Source organism: Narcine bancroftii, chromosome 3 (genome assembly GCF_036971445.1).
Source record: "Narcine bancroftii isolate sNarBan1 chromosome 3, sNarBan1.hap1, whole genome shotgun sequence".
NCBI classification, from domain to species: Eukaryota; Metazoa; Chordata; class Chondrichthyes; order Torpediniformes; family Narcinidae; genus Narcine; species Narcine bancroftii.
Window position 1 is genome coordinate 287,643,304 of NC_091471.1, and position 24,643 is coordinate 287,667,946.

General features: G+C 41.5%; 2 protein-coding genes across 4 annotated transcripts in view; one reads left to right on the forward strand and one right to left on the reverse strand.

Annotated features, from left to right (window-relative positions):
• LOC138758912 (cyclic AMP-responsive element-binding protein 3-like protein 3) overlaps nucleotides 1-24,117 on the reverse strand; it is an 83,100-nt gene extending 58,983 nt beyond the window's left edge. Inside the window, exons 1-2 of one of the 3 annotated variants that reach the window (XM_069928518.1) lie at nucleotides 24,029-24,098; nucleotides 11,050-11,176 (exon numbers count right to left, since the gene is read on the reverse strand). The gene's annotated coding sequence lies outside the window, so the exon portion shown is untranslated. Of the gene's footprint in view, nucleotides 1-11,049; nucleotides 11,177-24,028 lie in introns of all 3 variants that reach the window. The other 2 variants (XM_069928515.1, XM_069928517.1) reach the window with 2 other exon arrangements.
• Nucleotides 24,118-24,123: 6 nt separating this feature from the next.
• Nucleotides 24,124-24,643, forward strand: part of LOC138758913 (dual specificity mitogen-activated protein kinase kinase 2) — an 84,413-nt gene continuing 83,893 nt past the window's right edge. The window contains exon 1 of the mRNA XM_069928523.1: nucleotides 24,124-24,383. Within this exon, the coding sequence (XP_069784624.1) occupies nucleotides 24,292-24,383 (92 nt within the window). The 5' untranslated portion in view covers nucleotides 24,124-24,291. The remainder of the gene's footprint in view (nucleotides 24,384-24,643) is intronic.

The window sequence follows — 24,643 nt, forward strand, 5'->3', positions numbered from 1 at the left end:
GTATCAGAGAGGTGAGGAGAGACCAAGATCAATGGTGATTGAGCCATGCTGCCCTTGATCAACTTGATAGTGAGATATATTGCACCTGAACTTTTTTCAATAATTTGTTTGCCATTGGTGTTGGTTACAGGTTAGCTTGTAATTACTTCCTTGTTTTTTTAGTAAATGATACAACATTGGCAATCTTCCAGTACTCATTGGTAGCGTAGGGTGTCACTGAGAATCCCATCATGTATTGCCACACCTGTATGGCTTTGAGAAGATGGTGGTTAGTCACCTTCCTGAACTGCTGCAGTCTACGAAATGGAGTATACTGGAGGGCATGGATTTAACAAAGAGAGGGATGCTTAAAGGAGATTTATGAGCCAGGTTTTTTGTTTACTCAGAGAGGGGTGTATGTCTGGAAATACGCTGCCAGAGGCAGAGGCTTTCAGATGGACACATGAACAGGAAGGGAATGAAGGGATACGGACCATGTGCAGACACGTGGGATGACTTTAAATTGGATCGTGGTCAGCACAGACTTTGTGAGCTGAAGGGCCATTCCTGTGCTGTTCTGTTCAATGGCACAAACAGCACGATTAATGTAGCATAGTGGTTGGCTTAACACTTAAAGGCCCAGCGACCCAGGTACGAATCTGAGTTTGCACATTCTCCCTGTGACCACATGGGTTTCCTCCGGGTGCTCCAGTTTCCTCCCTGGTTTCAAAGACATACGGGGTCAGTAGGTTAATTGGTCACACAGGTGAGGTGTATTTGGGCAGCATGGGCTTGTGGGCTCGAAGGGCCTGTGACCGTGCTGTACCTCTAAATTAAATAAAATTAAACTAAATGTTTTTAAAATCCTCTTGACAATGAAGGAAGACCAGATGAGTTGACGGCAATGGGTAACTTAGCTCTATTTCTGCAGCCTTTCAGGGAGTTAGGGCTTGAAGATTTGAGAAGTACTTGTAAAGAAACCTATCAGGTTGTTGCAGTGGTAAACACCAAAGCTATGTTGTACCAGTGAGGGACAAAATTAATGGTTAAAGTTACAAATAAAATCCAAAAGAAAGTGGGTAGTTTTATCCTGGCTGAGGATGAGCCTCCTGTGCTTATTCAGACTAATGGAAAGTTATCACAGATCATCCCTTCAGCTCTTTCCTTCCCTTCCAACACATCCCTGTCCATTCCTTGGTGACTGTTAATAACCTGTACAAACTCTGATAAAAATTATGAACTATTAATTCTGTGTCTCCTGCCTGAGATGCTACTTGACCTGCTGAGTGTTTCCAATGCTCTCTGCATCGGTGAGATCAAGCTTCGCTGAGCACCCGCATTCTGTCTTCGCAAGCCAGGTGGAGCTCCCACCTGCTTGCCATTTTAGTTCCCATCCTCATTCCCACATTGACCTGCTAGTTATCATCTCCTCCATGTCCTGGGTAGTCTACAATCAACAGTGTGAACAACGAATTCTCCAACTTCAAATAACTCCCCCCCACCCCCAACAAACCACCTTGTCCTCTTTATGTCTCTCTTCATCTACCTCTGTCCTCTCGCGCACATTCTTTTTTCAAACACTCCCCCAAGCCCCCTGATACCACATCTCTCTCTCTCTCTCTCTCCTCCACCTTATCCACTAGCCTCCCACCGACACACTGTATTCCCTCTCCTCCAGTCCCCATTTGGACACCATCTCTTCTTGATTTGGTTACACAAGTCTCCTTCCTTCAGCAGCTGTTTCCACCTTCACCCTCCCCTGCCCCTTCTTGGCTCCATCTGCATTTTCATTCTTTTTTCTTCCACCTTTGTCTGTTTCTACGGATAACTTTTCTGCTTCTTCCAACTCCATTCCTTCTACATCGCCACCAAGCTCCATCCATTCATCATTCTTCACTCCTCTTTGATCCACTAACAGACCCCTCATAATCTTCCTTTTAATACCGCCTACCTCCCTTTCCATTATTATTCCTGAAGCAGGGCTTCAATCCAAAATGTTCATCCCTTCTGCAATTGCCAACTGATCTGCTGAGTTCCTCCAGCAATTTGATTTTTTTTTTAAACCAAAAATAGACTTCGTTCATAATGCATTATTTACTAAAGGAAAACTGTTCAAAGTCTCTTCCCACCCTTAGTTTCGTACCCATACATTTCCATTACTGTACATTGTTACAATGACACCACTAAGGCACCTCCTCATTACTTCCCCTCTGTTGTTTGAAGGGGTTCCCCTTGGTCTCAGCAACCTTAATGCCCAGTAACGGAAGGACTCTAGACTGTGGTCCTTCCCCACAGCGCCCTCGCATTTCCTGCGCCAAGCCTCAAAGCATCCCTCAGCAAGCACTCCTGCAATCTGGAATGTGCCAGTTGGCAGCATTCCTGAAACGACATCTCCCTGTGCTGAAAGATCAACAGGTTTTAGGCAGTCCGATCGCTCTAGATTCCAGCATCTGCAGTCTCTTATGTTTCCAATTTTGATTCAATGTTTCGTTTAACCCCTAAGGTGTCCTGTTGGGTGATGGAAAGGCATTGGGGAGTCAGATGTGTCACCTTAATGAAAATATTCTGACTCAGATCTACTCAAGAAGTCACACAGTACTTATATCAAAATCAAGGGGAAATATCTGTGAGGGAAAATCTAAAATTAAGCCAGTACTGCACAAGGGATCAATCAGTGTCTACAAGATTTTGAATATGTATTTCTCCAAAGAAATACATCCAAAGAAAGCATCTGATGTGATGCTTTTGGTAGATCAAACCAGGGCAGGGCTTACAGTAAATAATAGGGCCTTGAAGAGTGTTATTGAACAGAGAGACCTAGGGTACAGGCATATAAAAGTGGCGACATGTCAGTGAAGAAGGCTTTTGGCACATTTGCCTTCAGCGGTAAAGACTATGAGTCGGCACGGCATGTTACAACTGTACCTGACATTGGTGAGGCCACACCTGGAGCATTGTGTGGAGTTCTGGTTGTCCAACTATGGGAGAAATGTCATTATGATGGAAAGGGTACAGAAAAGGCTCATGTCAGTCTTGAGTTCTAAGGAGAGGCTGGACATGGTGGGAATTTTATCCTTGGAGTGACCTTATAGAAGTTTAGAAAATCATAAGGGTCATAGATAAGGCAAGGTCTTTTTCCAGGGGAGATTAAAACTATGGTTTCACGATGAGAGGGGAAAGATTTAATAGGGACCTGAGGAGCACCATTTTTGCAGAGAGGATGATGGGTATAAGGAATGAGCCACTAGCCAAAGTGATATGAGTGGGTACAATAGCATGGTTCAAAGATATTTAGACAGGTACAGGGATAGAAAAAATTAAGGAGATCCAAATGCAGCTTAGGTTGGGCTGAAGAGCCTGCTGTCTGGTTGTAAAATACTTTGAATCCTATGATGTATCTTTAATGAAGCTTCTACCATCCAAGGAAATAGAAGATCTGGGAATCCTGGTCAATGGGTCTTAACAATGAATCAAAGGCTGTTTCACAGGCAAAGTATATTTAAATAAATCCTCTGAAATTCAAAGTCAACCTCTCTGGTCAGCTCTGTCAACATTGCTCTGTTATCTTCAAAGTTTATTTGTTCTTTGCTTGAAAGGTTCAATCTGTGTCCTGGGGCAAATTGTTCTCTGCTCTATAAACTCTCTACACAATGATCCTTCTATCATTCACCCCTACTTATTACTGATTTCCCCAATCAGTGGAATTACCAGGATTTTATCAGAGTTCATATTTTGAAATCCCTTCTTAGCTTAATTCAAATTTGTTTATATAGTCCACAGACCATTACAACACAGGAACAGACCATTCAGACCACGTCTGTGCCAAACATGATGCCCTAATTGAACTAAAGCTCTGCAGCTTGGAGCAAACAGAAATTCCTTCAACTCCTTCATGCATCTATCTAGAAACCTTTTAAACATTATAATTGTATCTGCCTCCACTACTACCTCTGGAAGCCTGGTTCAGGCCACCACTCTGCAAATTATTTGTCCTGTATATCATCCTTAAACTTGCTCCCCTCCTCTTAAACATGGGTCCTCTCATGTGTGATGCCTTTTCCCTAGGGAAAAGATTCTGACTGTCCACTTTATCATGATTTTAAACAACTTTGTTACTCTCCGCTCAGTCTCCAGCACTCCAGAGAAAACAACCCAAGTTTGTCCAATCTCTCCCTATGATTCATATTCTCTAAACTACACCACATCCTGGTAAACCTCTTCTATACCCTTTCCAAATCCTCCACATCCTTCCTGTAATGGGATGACCAGATTGCTCACAATATTATAAGTGCAACCTAACCAAAGTTGCACCATTAGCTCAGTGGTTAGGGTCTTGTAAGCCAGAGGTCGCGAGTTTGTTCCTCGCTGGGGCCTCATTTTTGTGAGGGGCGCTGGACAGAGTGGTGATTCTCTGTCTTCCTTACAGTAGACAAAGTTAAAGAATTTCATGCATGTTACATTCTAAGTGTAATATTACATTACAATAATGGAACTCTTACCTTTTACCTTTACATGACCTTACTATTATACTCAATGCCTCACCCAATGAAGCCATATATGCCATATATCTTCTTTACCACCCTGTCTACTGGCATGCCCATTTTCAATGAACTATGGACCTGGATCATCAGATCCCTCTATAAATTAATATATCAATAACTAAATACATTCCCCTCCCAAAATGCAATACCTCACATTTGTCCAAAGAAAAACTCCATCTGCTATTTATCTACCCAAGTCTATAACTGATCTATATCCTGTTGAATTCTTTGATGACCCTCCACACTGTCAACGTCACCACCAATCTTTGTATCATCTCCAAGCTTATTAACTCACCCACCAACTTTTTCATCCAAGTCATTCATGAACAGTTTATCACAAATCGGATTCCCACCCTGTGAAACAAGTTTCCACCCCTGCTTGAGCTCTTTCCTGCAATGATCATATTCGTCCAGAGTCCTGTCTGATGGTAGCCTTCCACCATTACCAATTCCATATCCAAACTATCAGCTCACCATGGATCCCATGCTTCTACAAATTCTAAATCAGTCTACCATGAGGGACCTTGTCAAACTCCTTACTAAAGTCCACGTAGACAACATCCACTGCGCCTACCCTCATCAACCATCTTCGCCATCTCCTCAAAAGACCTGACTACCTTAATGTTCCTTAATGCTACTACCTTAATGCTCCTCAAAAAAAGATCACCCCTTTCTTGATCTCAAAATGCCCAAATGCAACAGCATTCTCCACATTATGCTCCCTTTCTCTATCCATGTCCATCTCATTGGCAAACACTGATGTAGTCATTTGGTACCATGCCCATTTCTTTTGACTCCAGGCATAAACCTCCTCCTTTGACCTTGAGCAGTCTTATCCTCTCCCTGGTAAGTACAAAATGTCCTGGGATTGTTTCTAATCCCTCTTGCCAAGGTCTATTATCTAAATGGTAGTTCATTTATGAAAAGGGAAGATGCAGAGAGACTTGGGTGTTGCTGTGCATCTGTCATTGAAAATGGGCGGGCAGATGCAGCAGGTGGTGAGGAAGGCGAATGCTATGTTGGCATTCATAGCAAAAGGATTTGAGTACAGGAGTACAGAGATCCTGCTACAGCTGTACAGGGCCTTGGTGAGACGACATCTGGAATACCGCGTACAGTTTTGGTCTCCTTATCTGAGGAAGGACAATTCTCACCATAGAGGAGGTGCAGAGAAGATTCACGAGACTGATACCAGGGATTGAAGGACTTGCATATGAAGAAACATTGGATAGATTAGGCTTGTATTCTCTGGAATTTAGAAGATTGAGGGGGGATCTTATAGAAATATATAAAATTCTTAAGGATTTAGACAGACTAGAGACAGGGAGGTTGTTTCCAATGCTGGGAAAAACTAGAACCGGGCGTCACAGTTTAAGGATAAGGGGGAAGTTTTTTAGGACTGAGATGAGGAAAAATTTCTTCTCTCGGAGGGTGGTGGATCTGTGGAATTATTTGCCACAGGAAGTAGTTGAGGCCGGTTCCTTGTCAATATTTAAGAGTAGGATTTGGCCCTTGTTGCTAAGGGGATCAAGGGGTATGGGGAGAAGGCAGGAACTGGGTACTGATCAGCCATATTCATATTGAAGGGCCAAATGGCCTTCTCCTGCGCCTATTTTTCTATTTCATGGCCCCTTTTGGCCTTCCTAATGCCCTGCTTGAGCTCTTTCCTTCAATGTTAATATTCCTCCAAGGTCCTGTCTGATTGTAGCTTCCTGAACCTTACATACACGATGACTAAGTTAATCACCTCTCTCCTCATGCAAGGTTCTCTGACTTTGCCATTCTTCCTTTGCACTGGAACATGTCAGTCCTGGACTCTAATTAGTTGTCCTTTAAACAAATCTGTTGTGGTCATCCAAAACAGTTTGTCTGCACATCCAATAGCAGTGGAAAATTCAACTTATTTCCAAAAGAACCAATTATATACCTTACAAGAGTCCTATCAGGAACCGTGCTGGAGAAGTGGTAATGTAAACAAAGAAATTCCGGATGAACTGAATAGGCATTTTGCATCAGACTTTTGTATGGAAGAGACCAATGTCATCCCAGCTATTCAAGAGAGTCAGAGACAGATGTGACTGCTTATGAAGTTGATACATCACAAAGAAGAAGTACAAGGACTGCCTAAAGAAATCTCTTGGTGCCTGACACATTGACCACTGCCAGTGGGCTGATATCGCCTCAAACCGTGCATCTTGGCACCTCACAGTTCGGCGGGCAGCAACCTCCTTTGAAGAAGACCGCAGAGCCCACCTCACTGACAAAAGACAAAGGAGGAAAAACCCAACACCCAACCCACCAATTTTCCCTTGCAACCGCTGCAACCGTGTCTGCCTGTCCCGCATCGGACTTGTCAGCCACAAACGAGCCTGCAGCTGACGTGGACATTACCCCTCCGTAAATCTTCGTCCGCGAAGCCAAGCCAAAGAAAGAGAAACATCACATTCAAACTCTTATATTCTAAGCCTATGCCTCCTTCACCACCTATCCAACTATGCACTTCCACAGATCAATGTGCATGTATGTAAAGGATTTGTGGTTATTTAAGCACTATTTTGTACATTATAAAGAATTCTGTGTATTTTTACATTGTACGTGGCCAATTGTTATTGCTAAGGATTATGGGATTGTAAATATAGATTAACTTTTTAAATTAAATGTGAACCCTGTGGGAAAAAAAAAAGACTCCAGGCTTACATCTCCTCAGAAGGGTTGCCACATAAATCAGCCATAATGGCTTTTGTCCCAAGAAAGACAGTCATCCTTCACCTGTAGGAGACATTAGTTGTGTCAGGATTGAATGAGTAATGGAAGCTAGGGAGTAATTAGAGGTTTTGGAGACATCTCTAGCTAAAACAAAGAAATTCTGTCCATGAACAAATATGAAAGCTGTTTTCAACGAGTTAGAACACGTGAATGATCTAAAATTTACTATAAAAAATGACCCATTTCTCTATGAACTTTGAGACAGCACGATAAGAATATCACTGATATTTCATAGTATTGTATCTCTCTCTCTCTCTCCTACCAGTGTTATAACAGAATTAAAATTGTTTATAAAAACTGGTTCTGTGCATCTTTGCTGTGTTTTTTATTCACTGATACATTTGCAGCACGGACAGACTTTACATGTACCCCAAGGTGCCTTTATTCTTCAACACTACTTCAAGCCCTACCATTTATTCTGGTAAATGGTAGGGCTTGAATTTTTTAGGAGGTACTTAAGTATGTGATGTGGACTTTACTGAGGCCTTTGACAGGATCCTGCATAATGGGCTGGTCCAAAAAGTTAGAACCCATGGAATTCAAGACATGCTGGCAAGATGGATCCAAAGATGGCTTGATAATCCGAGGCAGAGGGTGGTGGAGGATAATGGAACTTTGTGACTCGTAGTTAAACACAGGGATTGGTGCAAGAACTTTTGATGTTTGTGACATACAGTAACTTGGATGAGAATAAATTCACAAGGATGAATCACTTTGCATTTCTCAAGATCAAGTTCCATTTGCCATTGCTCTGTCCAACTTTCCAACTGATTTATATCATGCGGTAGCTTTAGAGAACCTTTCTTGTGATCTGCATACTTACATGTCATTCCTCTTGTATTCTCATCCAAGTTACTGTATGTCACAAACATCAAAGGTTCTTGCACCAATCCCTGTGTTTAACTACTAGTCACAAAGTTCCATTATCCTCCACCACCCTCTGCCTCGGATTATCAAGCCATCTTTGGATCCATCTTGCCAGCATATCTTGAATTCCATGGGTTCTAACTTTTTGGACCAGCCCATTATGCAGGATCCTGTCAAAGGCCTCAATAAAGTCTACATCACATACTTAAGTACCTCCTTGTAATGGAGGATTAAAACCATGTACCCAGATGCTTTTTTGCTTACGTGGAACTGACGACACTGGGTCCACATGCAGGTCACCTTACTTTCAGAACTAGCAGATGTAATTAAACTTATCTGAAGATACACTTTGAAATGGAATTCCACTGTGAGGCCCAGGGAAAGCAGTTGTCAAATGCAACACTCTGAAATTGACGAATTGGTCACAACCTGTCTTGCTCGAGAAGTTTTAATAAGTCTTTGTATCTACGAGATAAACCAGAAAATCATAACATCCTGGTTGCATAATAATTAATCTTCTAAATTGTAGAATGTAATGTTCAGTTTTGATTTTGACTGACAAATATTAGAAGGAGTAGGTGCATGATTAATTGTTTTTGGGGAATATAAGCCTGTGGTCCTGCTGCTGAAGTTTAGACTCTCCAAGGGGTGTCAAGAAGGAAGAACAGCCAGAGTCCAAGCAACGTCCCGGTCGGGGGAGGTGGAGAAGCTGCTACCAGCGCCCTGACAACCTACTACAAGTGTGCAGTCGTTGCCTCGCTTCGGCAGTTGGGACCAGTCCAGGCGTTGATAAGTATAATTGGGAAGGGCTTGCATATTGTAGTGTGAAATCAGCTTTTGAATTTGTAATAAACATTTGTATAAACTGAACTGCTCTCGGTGTGTGTCTATTTTCTTTCGGTAGCTCAAACACTGTGACCAATCTAAAATGAACAAAATGAGAGGTACAAGTTTACCCAAGACACTCCTAAAAAATTCAATCAAATTTGAGAGACAGGATGTATTTACCAAAATCCTGTTGTCTATCCTGAATTTATCCTACTATTCCAAGAAAAATAAGTCCCTGATCCTTAGATCTCTTTGCAGTAGTTTCCCTCCCAGAGATGTAAGACACACTGGCCTGCAGTTATCTGGCTTATCCTTGCTGTCCTTCTTGAATAAAGGAACGATATTTATAGACTTCTGGACATCCAGTAACAAAGGCTTGGTTAATGAAAATGCAAACATGCTTGTCAGGTCCCCAGCAACCATCTTCCTTGCCTCCTATTTTTGTAACCTACAGTTTGAGGTCACCCCTGACTTCTGGGCCCATGTCTGCACTCAACCCTTTTAATTTCATTTCTTTCTTTTCTTTGGCTTGGCTTCGCGGACGAAGATTTATGGAGGGGGTAAAGGTCCACGTCAGCTGCAGGCTCGTTTGTGGCTGACAAGTCCAATGCGGGACAGGCAGACACGGTTGCAGCGGCTGCAGGGGAAAATTGGTGGGTTGGGGTTGGGTGTTGGGTTTTTCCTCCTTTGCCTTTTGTCAGTGAGGTGGGCTCTGCGGTCTTCTTCAAAGGAGGTTGCCACCCGCCGAACTGTGAGGCGCCAAGATGCACGGTTTGAGGCGAGATCAGCCCACTGGCGGTGGTCAATGTGGCAGGCACCAAGAGATTTCTTTAGGCAGTCCTTGTACCTTTTCTTTGGTGCACCTCTGTCACGGTGGCCAGTGGAGAGCTCGCCATAGAACACGATCTTGGGAAGGCGATGGTCCTCCATTCTGGAGACGTGACCCACCCAGCGCAGCTGGATCTTCAGCAGCGTAGACTTCTGTGAATTAGTCCTATAGATATGAATTTATGCTCTTAGTCATTTTCTTTTGTCTTCCTTCTATATAAGCATCAACATTAGAGTGCTGTCATTTATTTATTCAAAAATATATTTCCTTCATTCCTTCATAATTCTTAAGGCTTATATTTCACTCTGTTGAAAGGCAAGTGCTGCACTGTTTTTAGTGTTATCTCTTAAATGAAGTGTTAAACTGTGCCCATGTTCTCTCAGATAAGCATCAAAGACCTTGTGGAACTAATCAAAGCAAAGCAGAATGGTTCTCGCAAGTGAGGAAGCCTACATGGTCACAGGGAAAACATGCAAACTCCACTCAATCACCATTGATAGGATACACCACAAGCAGCAAACAGAATCATCAAAACCGCAAAAACATCATGAAAAGTTATAAAATGGTGTAAATGGTTTTACTTTCAGTTCCCATAAAGCACTTCATGGTCACTAAGTAAATGAAAGCTCAAGCAAAAGGTTGTGAATACTAACAATAGGATGGGTCTGATGGAAACAGGCAAATCATCCCTGAAAATTTGGGGGAAATAAATCTTTCAATTCTCACCATCATTCGGGGCATTGTCCATCCAAAGGGTCCAAAGAACTCATGGTAGCTAGGAAGCCTATCATTCAATTGCCCACCACTGAGAGCATCTATCAGGAGCGCTGTCGGGGCAGGTTGAACAGCATCATCAAGGATGCATCACACCCAAACTATAGACTTTTTAACCTTCTCGCATCTGGTAGGCGCAACTGGAGCCTTCACTCTTGAACCAGCAGACTCAGGAAGAGCTTTTTTCCCCCCCCCCCCGAGGCTGTGACCCTAATGAACCTTAAATCCCAGTGCTAAGTGGTCCTGCACTCACATTGTACTGTCAGTACTTCTATAATTGTTTGCTTGATGAATGCGCTTCTTTTTATTTGCACATAATTATTTGTATATAGCACTATTTTTTACTTCTGGTTGGATGCTAATTGTATTTCATTAGCTTTGGACTTTATTTAGCACAATGACAATAAAGTTGAATCGAATCTAATCATTATAACAGAGTATGGATCTGAGAATACTACAAACTACCTCCAGTGTCTGCTGCTAGTCCATCCCACAGGCTGAGTAATTTGAGAGGCACAGCAGTGAGAGTTGGAAGTTTTGGAAGGATGAAGTCCAATGTCCAAAAATCAGGTCAATAAAGTTAGTTCAGAGACTGTAAACAAAAACGAATAATTTATGATTAACCAATCTGAGCATGATGTAATTCTAAAAGTGTCCAATGAAGGACAAGCCTAACATTATAATGGCCAGAAGGTATGACAAACAATTAAATAACTTTTGGGTAATATTTGATTATGTCCCCAATGAAGCTGCTGATGAGATTTACTGGGAATTATTCAATTATTTTGGGAGATTAAGAAATATCAGTTAGTTTACTTAAAGTAGAGAAGGTGAAGGGAAGATTTAATAGATTTAAAGTTACAGAATTCTTGATAAATTATATAGGACGTCCACTGGCAAAACAGTTGCTAATCAGGATTCAGAGCAAAGTGAGAGATATGAAATTGAAAACAAAAAAGAAAATTGCAGGTAGAGAAAATCTAGAATAAAACAGAGAGCTTTGGAAAATCTTTACATTTTGGGCAGCATCTGAGGAGAGAGAAACTGAGTTTTAATGTTTTAGGTTAATGATCCTCATCAGAAGGAGGAATTATTTCATTTCATAGAGATACAGCAGGGTAACAGGCCCTTCTGGCACTACCCAATTACACCAATGTGACCAATTAATCTACTAACCCAATATATCTTTGGAACGTGGGAAGAAACTGCAACACCTGGAGGAAGCCCACGTGGACACAGGGAGAATATACAAGTTCCTTACTAACACTTTATGCTGACCGCTACACTAAGGTGCTATTAACATGCTTACACAGCAAATCGCTCTGGCTGGGAATGCACTGTTTAAAAGGGTGCAATTACTTTTAGTTACAACTCTCTGAAGGAACATATCTTTGATAGAGGTATTTAAAATTATGAGGGGCCTAGACAGAGTAAATGTAGGTAGTCTTTTTCTTCTGAGGGTAGGTGAGATACAAACCAGAGGACACGGGTTAAGGATGAAAGGGGGAAGGTTTAGAGGGAATATTAGGGGGAACTTCTTCACACAGAGAATGGTAGGAGTGTGAATGAGCTGCCAGCTGAAATGGTGAATGCCAGTTCAATTTTAATTTTTAAAAAGAATTTGGACAAGTAAATGAATTAGAGAGGTATGGAGGGCAACTAAGTGGAACTAAGGAGAATAATAGTTTGGCACGGACTATAAGGGCCAAAGGACCTGTTTCTGTACTGATTGTTCTATATTTGACAAGAGAAGCGTTCAGGTCTTCAGACGAAAAGCAGAGAGTGGAACCTTTCACATAGCCTGATTGGGCACAAAATAGATAAAATATGTGATTCTACGATTTATCACGAGGATATTATTTAATTCTGCCTTATAATTATGTTTAAAATGCTATTTTTAAAAAATTGTAATAAGGAACATTTTTAATATCAATTCCAGTTGAAGATTGGGATATTACACTTGACCTGATAAATAATACCTCATTTTGTCCACAACAACATTTGTTACAATTTAAAGTGGTACATAGAATACATATGTCCAAAGCTAAACTATCTCATTTTTATTCTGATGTTGATAAATGTAAAATCCTCGAGGCCTCTCTGATCCATATGATTTGGGAATGTCCAAAATGAAAAGATATCTGGGAACAATTTTTCCAAACATTGTCAGAGAGCTTTAGAATTAAAGTGGAACTTTGCCCCTTTATTGCTTTGTTTGGTTATTCTCAACAAGAAACTATTTCCTTGAACTTAATTCAAAAAAGAATTGTAGAGTTTACTTCACTGATAACCAGATGAGCAATTTTGATGAAGTGAGAAGATAGTTTACCACCAACTCATATGCAATGGATATAGGATATTATGTCTTGTTTGAGCTTGGAGAAAATTAGATATAATATTAAAGAGTTAATGACTGAATTTGACAGGGTCTGTTGACTGGGAGCCAAAACTCAATTCTTTACATATTATTCACTGGTGACCATGGAGAAGTAGGATTAGAATGGGGAGGGTTTTTTTTTTGTTCTTTATCTTCTTTTCTTTTTTTTTCTCTTTAGAAAGTAGATATTATTCTAATTAGATAATTTACCATGAATATGTTGTAATATTAGAATATGAGGGGAAGTTTTCCTCAGGGAATTTGCATTGTATCTGAGCATTGTATACAAGACAATATAAACTACTTCATATTGAGTATTGTATTAAGCTGTGTGGTTGTGTGGTCAATATGTAACATTTCTCTCTTCCAAATCAATAAAAATATATTAAAAAGAAAAAGAACATTTTGGGTTTGACTGAAAAAAAATCTGAGTAAAAGAGCAAAGTCATTCAATTCAATATTGACTAAGGGTTTTCAGCCTGAATCATTAACCCAGTTTCTCTTTCCACAGATGCTGTCCAACTTACTGAGGGTTTCCAGCATCTGTTTTTATTGTGGATATATTACACGTGCCCCCTCATCCATAGAAGTAATAGTGATAATGAACAGCTAGGGAGCTATGTGTTTTTTAAGTGATGGTAAACCAATGATAGCAACCGTACAGTGTTGGTGCACTGGCTCATTAGATGAAAAAAGTAAGTATTCAGATAGAACCAAGCAATTGGGAAGTCACCATACCAATTGCCCTTTATTGCAAAGGAGTCAGGAGTATTAAAATAAGGAAGGGGGGGGGTGGTAAAACCTCATTTGGTCACAATACTCTCCATAATAATTATAAACCAGAACAGTGTAGGTTTACTGGAATGAGTGGTTATCCAATGAAAGAGTTTGAGTATACTCATTCAAACAGAAGAATGAGGTATGATCTAATTGAGATAAAAATCTAAGTGGCTTAATAGGAGAGATGCTGAGAGACTAATCCCTTTAACTCAATGGTCTTTGGAATTCAGGTTAAACAGAAAAGTCTGCAGATGCTGGGATTGTAGGGTAATAACACAAAAGTTCTGGGGAAACTCACCAGGAAACACAGCATCTCTAGAAAGGAAAGGATAACCTATGTTTCGGACCTGAGCTCTTCATCAAGCAAAATGCAGGCAGGCACCTGAATAAAAAAGTGGAAGTAGGAAGGGAGGAAGAGGCAGAGGGAGGAACACAGACTAACAGTTGGGATGTCATAGGTGGGAAGGCAGAAGAGAAAAAAAACCGAGGAGTGATGGGGAGGGGATAGTTCTCCGAATGGAGAGGGAATAGAATGGAGTGGGAAGCTGGAGGAAAGGAGACAGACAGCTAGAACAGAGAGAGACTTGAGGGGGGGGCGGGGAAGGATAGGGTGCTGTTAGCAGAAACTGGAGAACTCAATGTTATGCTCTCTGGTTCGAGAGTGCTCAGACAGAATACTAGGTGTTGTTTCTCCAATTTGCAGGTAGCCTCAGTTTGACAGTGCATGAGACCGTGGATTGACATGTCAGTGAGGGAAAGTGAATGAAATTAAAATGGTTGGCCTTTGGGAGGTCCCTGATATTGCAATGGACAAAGCAAAGGTATTCAACAAAACGGTCTCCAAGTCTACATCCAGTCTCTCTCATGTCAAGGAGGCTACAACAGGGGCTTTGGAATTCACTACCTCATCATTAAGTAAATTCAAGGCTGAGATAAATGGGTTTTTGGACACTTAAGGACATCATAAAATACGGAAACAGGGCAAAAGGTGGAGAAGGCACAGGATCACACATGATCTTATTAAATTATGGAACAGCCAAGGCGCTTGAAGACTTCTTCCTATTTCTATTTTATTTTACAGCTGTGATGTCGGAAGAGCAACACCATCCAGGATGAACATTTGAAAATATTTATTCACTAGTCTTTTCCAAGCCAGCTGGGAAAAGCAATGGGAATGATTCCCAGAGACAGGTTCATTTACGCTATGCTTCAGCCACCACTGGGATATTATTAGGAATTCTGCAGCAATGACCCAGACACCGACCGATCTGTAATCAGTGCAAAGTAAACCATGTGTACCACATCCAAACTCACTCATGAATTGCCAAGAAACCTAACTCATTTATCCTTTACATAAGTCCTCAATTCCCTAGTCATAAATGTGCCATAAATAACATTTTCCATTTCATTTGGACATTTTAATTTGCATTGCTGGCTCCTAGTAGCTTCCACATTTAATAAAAACTGCAGTGTTTTATATGATAGGAAAATATGGTTAAGAACTTTTTTGAAGTTTTATTACAAAGACGGTCGAAGTCTGAGGGTGTCTGAGGTGCACTGTTCCAGTCAAATGTCCAATTTCAGTCATCATATAAGGGGGACATTCAAGTACTGAAGCCAGTACAAGAGGGAGCTGTGCTATGCATCTCTATGAGGAAGTTAGGGTCAAAATGCAAGCTATTCCGATGAAATCTGAGGGTGGATCTTTTAGAATAAATTACTCCTATGACCAATGACTTACCTTTGGAGTGCAATAGCTGCACTACTTAAGGAAATTGTTTTTCATAATTTATAAAAAACTGTACTGTATTGACTAATTTGGAACATCACTTCAAAGATATTGGGAAAATGACAGCATGTAAATTCAAACAAATGTATCATAAATTTTGTTGTGATTTAGGAGTTTCACCTTCATAGTTAGAATGGAGAGCAGGCAAAGACATTGAATCTAAAGCAGATCAGCTTTGTTTTCTGAAGTCAGCCCAGCTACACCTATTTATATATTATCATCCAACATGACAAAAAAGGGAGCATCTGTCAGGAACAGGACCGTGAAATAGGATCATAACCCCCACCACAGAACCATTCACTTTAACCATCCGAGTTGATGGTTTTTTCAGCTCACCAACATTGTTAAATATTTATATGTTGCCAATCAAAATTTGCTTGTATCTATCCATGTTCCGTTAAAATGTTACGACCTCTCTTTCATCATATTTTATTCCAGGACTAGGCATACTTCAAATAGGAATCTGTGCATCAAAGGTCACCCTGTCATTTCAAAACTGGCCCAGCAGATGGTACCATAGAACTTTCTCCTACTTTTGCATCTCCATTTTGGCAGCAGTGGAAAATTATACTTGCCTCTAAAATTAGGTTTCATTTTCCCTGTAAACAATCTTTCAGTTTCATCCTTGGGAAAGGCTCGCAGGAGCATATGTACTGCAATGTCTCTGGAGCTTCATTTTTGAAAGAAATGCTGTCTTTAATATTCCTTTAATTTATTTGGATTCCATTAAGAACACAAAAAAACAAAATCAGTGGGCAACTCAGCCTCTCGAGCCTATCCCACCATTCAATAAAATAAAGGCTAATCCAGTCTTAGCTTCAGCACTAATTCCTTGAATTTTCCCCTTACTCCTAGATCAAATGTCTGTTAATCTCTGCCTTAAATATATTAAATTACTTCTTGCTCCTGCCTTGTAGGGGCAATTCCAATTCCAAAGATTGGCAACCTTTATCATCTCTATAGATCAGTCACTGTGTTCATATCCTGTACATCCGCGTTACTAGGGTTCTGGGGATGTTGGCATACTCCAGTAGCCATATTCTGTTACTTTGCATCCTCTATGTATATAGTTAATAAACTAGGTTTAAAGTTAATCCACTTGCTTTCATTTATATAAACTCACAACCTGGTGTCAGAAGTGGAATGTCCCTGAATTTTCAAAGTTAATGTTTTTCATCTGGTATTTTTTTTGAGCAAGGACCACTAAGCCAGCCATGGCAGCACAGCTAAAGAGTAAATATGACAGATGGATTCTGGAGGCCTGACCCACTTCTCTTTGATGGTAACATTGCCAAAAGCTGGTGGATCTTTGAACAAATATATATTTTCGTTGAGGCGAAACACTTTGACAAGCCAGCCCATACTCAAGCATACATTCTCCTCAATATATCAGGACCGGAGACCATTGAACGTGAATGGTCTTCAGTGTATGCGGGAGAAGTGAGAGATCTTGGCGAGAGAGGACCAATCCTTGTTACCGCGGAATCCAAAGAGGATCTTGAATGCCTCAAGAGAAAATTTAGAGAGACGGGCAACCTTCAAACCCATGTTATTATGGAAAGACTCAAGTTCAACACACAAAATCAGAAAGCTGGTGAGACAATTGACTCACATGTCCATGGTTTAGGAATCAAAGTGAAAAGCTACAGTTTTGGAGTGAAGAACTACTGCAAGATAGTGATTTGACATTAGCTAAGGCTATCTCCATCTGTCAAGTTCATGAATTGAACGAAGAAGATGACAAACACTGGCTTCTCCAGAACATTCAATCTCAAATATTGATGCAGTCCAGGCAAGGTTCATGAGAAAACAAAAGTAGGAGACAAAAATGAAGAATCAGCCAGAAAAAGATTGTGACACAGTTTATTGCTAACTGCAATAACTGTGGAGGTGATCATGCAGCTAAAAGAGACAAATATCCAGCTTTTGGTCAACAGTGCCATGCCTGGAAAAAAATGGAATAATTTAAACAAATGCTTTGTCCAAAAAACAGACCTACAATAGGCAGAGACCTAGGAGAATGTTCACCAGAGAGAATCAGACCAAGCTGATAGTGATACAAATGAGGCATGCTATGTCGATCATATAACTCTGCAAATGGCTGTTGATTCAACTGAGGAACAAATAGAAGAAAATTATGAAGCTTTTGTCTCTGTGCAAGTTAATGGCACTTCAGTTAAAAATAAAGTTGACACAGGCACCAAGTGTAATGTCTTGTCAAAAAAGTATTTGAGCGAGTATCGAGTGAAGAACAAACAAGAGCACGCATTAAATCCACAAGCCTTATTGCATATGGGGGTAGCAAAATGCAAAACGGTTGGTACAGTTAAGTTGCAGGGCTACCTAGAGGGACACCTATACACATTGCCATTTTTCATTGTTCATGAGGATGTTCTGCCACTGCAAGGGCTACGTGGATGCATTCAAATGGGGCTGGTCTCATTCAGCAAAGACGTTCACCAGTTAAGCCCGACTGAAAATAATCTGTCACATCAAATTCATGCCGAATACAGCAACCTTTCTTCTGGTGAGCTTGGAAAGCTACCCGCAACCTATTCCATGAGTCTTGACCCGGAAGTGAGACCAATTGTTCATCCTGCACATCGTATTCCTGTGGCTATGAGGGACAGAGTCAAAGCTGAGCTAGACAGGATGCACGAATTGGGTCCCATCACTCTGATTTCTAAGCCAACCGATTGGGTAACTTCTACGGTGGCCGCCAACAAAAAGGACAAACAAGCAGTCAGAATATGCATCAATCCAAGAGACCTGAATGCTGCTCTGAAAAGGCCACATCACCCTATGCGTACTGTGGGAGAAGTGGCTGCACAAATGACGAACGCAGCTGTGTTTTTGGTCTTAGATGCAAGGAACTCCTTTGGCAGATTTCACTTGACCACAAATCATCATTGCTCACTACCTTCAGTACTTGTTTTAGTCACGACAGATGCTATTCGGACTCAACTCTGCCAGTGAAGTGTTCCAGTGCTCCATGGAATAGATTTTTGCTGGATATCCCAGCAATATGTGCAATCATGGTCAACCACATAATCATTGGAATAAAAAAGGTGGAAGTACACGATGCCAACTTGAGGGAAATGCTCAGCTGTGCTAGAGAGGTGAACCTGAGGCTTAATCCTCACAAGGGCGGGTTCTGGCTAAATCAGGTCAGCTACGTTGGTCACGTTTTCAAGAGTGAAAGCCTCAAGGCCTCCAAAACAAAAGCAATCAGTGAAATGCCAGTACTGGGAGATGTCCCAGCTTTGCAAAGATTCCTGGGGATGGTCAACTACTCTGGAAAATTTACTCCAAATACCAGTCAGCTGATGGCTCCACTGTGACAACTACTACACAAGGACAATGAATGGGCTTGGCATGAGCAGCAGCAAAGAAGCACACGTCTTACTCTCTGGTTCTGTTTCATTACGACGTCAGTAAGCTGTAGACACTTACCGGTGATACTTCACAGTATGGACTAGGTGCAGCCTGTTTGCAGGAAGGAAAACCCTTAGCCTATGCTTCATGAACACTAACTGACACAGAAACAAGATATGGTCAGGTCGAAAAAGAGCAGTCGGGCAGTGCTTCTTACATGTTAAAAATTCCATAATTATATTTACGGCAAGCAGGTGACCATAGAGGTGGACCACCAGCACCTGGTCTCTATACTGAAGAAACCCATGCAGGCAGTACTGCCAAGACTACAAAGGAAAAGTACAGCATCACCTTCGTGTATAAAAGCAGAAACCAAATGTACCTGGCCAACACTCCGTCTCAAGATCCCAGGAGTTCCACAGTTCAGCAAGCTGATGAGGAAGGCAACTTTGACGTGATGACAGTCAACTACATGTCCCCTTCTCGCTTAGAGGAGTTAAAGAGACACACAACAGATGACACAACCCTACAGACACTCAGCACTCTCATCAGATATGAGTGGCCCAGCAAACAGCGTAGACTTCCACATGCTGTTCGTCCTTATTTTCCTTTCAGAGAAGAACTAACTGTTGAAGGGGGGAGGGGGGGGTCATCATGAAAATCCAGAAAGCTGTCATTCCTGGGTCACTACAAAAGGAGTACATCAGCATTCAGGTACAGAAGCTACTAAACGGAGAGCAAGAGACATAGTTTACAATGACAGATGACATCAACAAGGAGATACAGTCATGCTCTGTCTGGATCACCACAAAACCACACCAGCAAAAGGAACCACTCCTCCTTCATCCAATTCCAGACCTGCCTTGGTCAACAGTGGCAACAGACATCTTTGATTGGTGCTGTCAGGAGTATTTGGTGCTAATGGACTCATATTCAGGATGGTCTGAGATTGACTTGCTTCATGATGTTAACTCAGCAAAACTCAAGAGACACTTTTCATGAAGCACCACATATCAGACAATGCCAGACAGTTTACAAGCCAGCGATTCAAGGACTTTGCCGTCAGTGGGACTTTACTCACATAACCCAATCTAATGGCTAGCTGAAAGAGCTGTCCAAAGTGCCAAGCAATTCATGGAGAAATTTCCTTAACCTCATAAAACTCAGAAAAGGCTCTCCTGCGCAAACACTAATGTCAAGGCAAACACACACTGCTCTCCCTGTCTCAAGGAAGCTACTTGAACCTCAAATGCATAAGCCACAAGAGGTAAAACCCAGCTTCTCAATAAGAGACTGTCACAAAAGTTGTGGTACGACAGATAAGTCAACCACTTCAGCCTTTAATGGAAGGACAGGTTGTCAGGTTGCAGACCCCACAAGGTTACAACCAGACAGGCACAGTAAAGGAGAGTTGCATGGAGCCCAGATTTTATCTTGTTCACTCAGAAGGAAAACTGTACAGGAAGAATCGCCGACACATTCTTCCTGTAGCCGAGCCTGCACCAGCCCAGCCCAGTCTAAGTGACACTGACTATCAGGATCCTGGACCTGGTCAAAAGACTACAACACTCCCATGAGAGTAGGATTGGAAAAAATGGGCACTGAGTGGTTTCAGGATGAGGTGCCTCCAGCTGAGCCATCCTCAACATAAATGAAAATCGATATAGAATATGCTCAGGTTGTAAGCCAAATCCCAAATACAGATACTGAATTGTGTTTTACAGCATATATAATCATTGTTATTCATATAGTTTACATGTAGCAAAGTGTTTTCTTATGTTTCTCACCTAATATGATTGCCATTTCAGTTACTGAATATGTCTGCTAAACATTGGTCATTCGTGACACTTTGTAAGCACTAAAGTTTAACAAGGTAATTTTGACATGGTATGGAGTACAAGTTAAGGAAAGGGGATGTAGATCAGCCACTGTGTTCATATCCTGTATAACCAGGTTACTGGGGTTCTCGGGGGGGGGGGGATTCTTTATGCTGGCACACTACGGTGGCCATGTTCTGTTACTTTGCATCCTCAATGTATGTAGTTAAAAAACTAAGTTTGAAGTTAATTCACTTGCTTTCATTTATATAAACTCACAACAATCTCCATGTTAAATCTGCAACCCCCTTATTTAGAAATTATACCCTACTAGGAGAAAAATCCTCTCAGAATCTATCCATTCACATAGGGCGCACATGTCCAAAACTAAATTATGTCGTTTTTACCCAGATATAAATTCTTGCTGTGACAAATGTAAGAGAAGAGAAGCTTCTTTATTTCATATGTTCTGGACTTACCCTAGTCTGGAAAAATACTGGAGAGACGTCTTCCATACTTAATCTTCAATTCTTAACATAAATTTAGAACCAAATCCTTTGGTTGCTCTTTTTGGAACAACAGAAAAGGATGATGCTCTTTTGACTTCAATTAAATGTTGAACTCTATCCTTTGCTTCTCTTTTGGCTCGGCGAGCAATATTACTTAGATGGGAGGATGCTGCCCCGCCCACTCATGCTCAGTGGCCGGGAGACATTTATGTCATGTTTAAACTTAGAAAAGATTCGTTATTCAGGTATTACATTTCAAATGCTGTGGGAGCCAGTTATGAGTCATTTTCTTAGCCTTTAATTTTAATACTATGCTTGACCTTTTTTTCCTCTCTTTACATTTTAAGATGTTTATTATCATACATTGATAAAGTAGGGATGGGGTTTGGATTTCTCTTTAATCGGGATAACATTATTAATATGCTTATGAATTGATTTCTGTATCTTCTTTTTTTAATGATTTAATCTGTCATTTACACTTAATGCTCCCCAATTGCTTTTTGTACTTAGATGGTTTTTTTTGCTTAATAATCAAAATTAATAAAAATATGTTAAAAAATAATCCATCCATTCAGAACCTCAAATGTGTCAAAAAGATCATTTCCAATTCTTCATTCCAATATATATTGATCCAACCTGCTCAACCGTTCTTCATGCATTAACCCTTTTGTCCCAGGAATCAATTTTCTGAACTACCTCCAATGCAAGTACATCTTTTCTTATATACGAAATCACAAATCAGATCCAAGTATGGTCTCCGTCGCACCTTATGAGGTTTCTTCAAACTTTCAACTCTATATCTCTTCCAATAAATGTCAACATTCTCTTGACCTTCCTAATTTTTGAATTTGAAAGCCATTTTATTGTAATTTTGTAGTCTCACTCCATTTAAATGATAATTTCAAATGTCCTTTGCCATTAGGCAGCCTAATTTGCCTCTATATTGCATTTGTTTAAAAAAATACACAAAGTACATCCCTGCTCCTTCCAACCCCCTACAATTGGGCAAAAAATGCAGAATCCAAAATTCTACTACTAAACAGCAAAATGCTAACATCTCTGCTATGTTCATAACTAATGAGTTGCATCCTGCCATGTGCACATTGCCAGCCAACCAAAATCTGAGAACAACAAGCAAGTGGAAACTTTTGTCAACATAACATAATCAATAAATACACTCTCAAGTTAACATATGCTACCTTGAGCCCAAGTACCAGCAACCAGACATTCCATTCCCATCGCAACCAACCCCTTGACCCGTCTTCCACAAAAATCATCACTCCACTTAACTCTTTTTGCAAAGCTCATCTCCAAAACAACTAACTACCTATCTCCCTTTAATAACACTGGACAATAAATGTTTTCAAAAGGTTTGCTTCCTGAAAAAAAATTGGGGATTATGAGAGACAACTTCAAGATGAACAAAAAGATCATTTCAGATTTGCTGTATCATGTAGGAAATTGGAGAAACATTACATAAACTTTTACTGAACTTAGCATTTTTAATCGCATAATGATGCTGACATATTGCATTAGTTCAATTGACCCTAAAATGTTTTGCCATTGATTTTTATTAGCAAACAGCATCTGATACATCTTGTGTCAGCATCCAACAATAGTCCACCAATATTGATGGATTCTAGTTGCCCTGATACCGCTTTTCCATGGTCACAATATCCTGGTGAAACCTTTCACCTTGTTCTTCATTGACTGCACCAAGATCAGCAGGGAAGACATCCAAGTGTGAAGACAGAGAATAAATGTTCAGTGGCACGTTGCACTTCATGTATGCTTGACTTAAAATATGACAGTAAATCACAAAAACAGGTTTTATGTTACAGACAGTATGTGATAGGAAATTTTCAAGGTGATTTTTATGATCAGCAGCCTAGAATTCATAAAATACACCCCAAAATATTAATAAAGCAAAATCTTAATTGTCCAGTGTAACATAACTCTCAACTCAACTTAGTGCCCTCTCCATCCATTAATCCATTCACCCATCCAGCTATTCATAGCAAACAATACATACCACCCTTCCCACTACAATCTACTGGTCTCCCATAACAACACTGATCATCCGTGCATGTACCATATCCAATTAAGTAACCAACATAACTCCCATAACAATAACAGACTCCTCTACAGTAATCTTCTAGTCTCTCATGGCAACCATGCCATCCCACCCAAATCTGCAAGCAGAGCAAAGGAACACCAGTCCCTCTCCTATATCCCACCCACCTTGCCAAACAACCACATTAGATCTTCAAAACTACCCCCGCTGCCCCACCCCACCTATCGCATTCCCCCAATACCCACTGATATATTCTGGTAACCATCTGCATCATCATCAAAGAACCCCATTACCTTTCCTTGCAAATTAATATTCCCATTCCTATTTCAATCAGAGATTCCTCCTCCCCCACTTAATAGTAATTGGCCCTCTTCCTAATCTTCCACAGCAACCAGGACCTCGCCCATTTCTCAACCAGGCACCACCCTTCCAATAGCAACCTGGTGCTATCCCTCCCTTAGCCACCAGGCACCTCCTTCCCCTTAGCAACCTGGTGCTATCCCTCCCTTAGCCACCAGGCACCTCCTTCCCCTTAGCAACCTGGTGCTATCCCTCCCTTAGCCACCAGGCACCTCCTTCCCCTTAGCAACCTGGTGCTATCCCTCCCTTAGCCACCAGGCACCTCCTTCCCCTTAGCAACCTGGTGCTATCCCTCCCTTAGCCACCAGGCACCTCCTTCCCCTTAGCAACCAGGTGTACCCCGGCCCACAGGCGTCCCCTTACCTATTAATCCGCAGCAACCAGGTTCAGGTTCCGCCCCCTCGGTCTCCCATGGCAACACGAAGTCCGACTTCCAGGAAAGCTTCCTTGCCCCGGAAGCAGTTGAGGGCGTCAAGCCTGACCTTCCCTCGGTGTGTCGGAGGGGCAGCCGCCAGTGAAATTCAAATGTAAAGAGAAAGGCAGGCGAACAGGGGGGAGGGGGGGCAAAAGAGAAAGGAGAGAGGGCCGAGAGTCAGAACGAGGAGTCCGGCCGCGGGGAGGGTGCCATGTTCGCCAAGCGGAAGGCGGTGCTGCCCGCTCTCACCATCACGACCACGGTCGGGGAAGGACCGTCCCCCACCAGAGAGGACACGGCCGAGTAAGTGGGGCCGGGGAGGGACCGTAGGCCGGGGTGCTGGGTGATTGGAGGTGGTAAAGGGGGCAAGGGCTGACACCGTGCTCACCCTGTTGCCTCCACTGTGTGGGGTCAGCCCGCTGGAACAGCACAGACTCACCGGTCGCATGGTTTTAGAGATCTAACTTCATTCGTCCCCCTAAGTGCCATAGAACATCTCTCCAAAGAGGCTTCATACAAATTATGTTATCCTATAAAATTGTCCGGAGTGTTATCAAATTAAA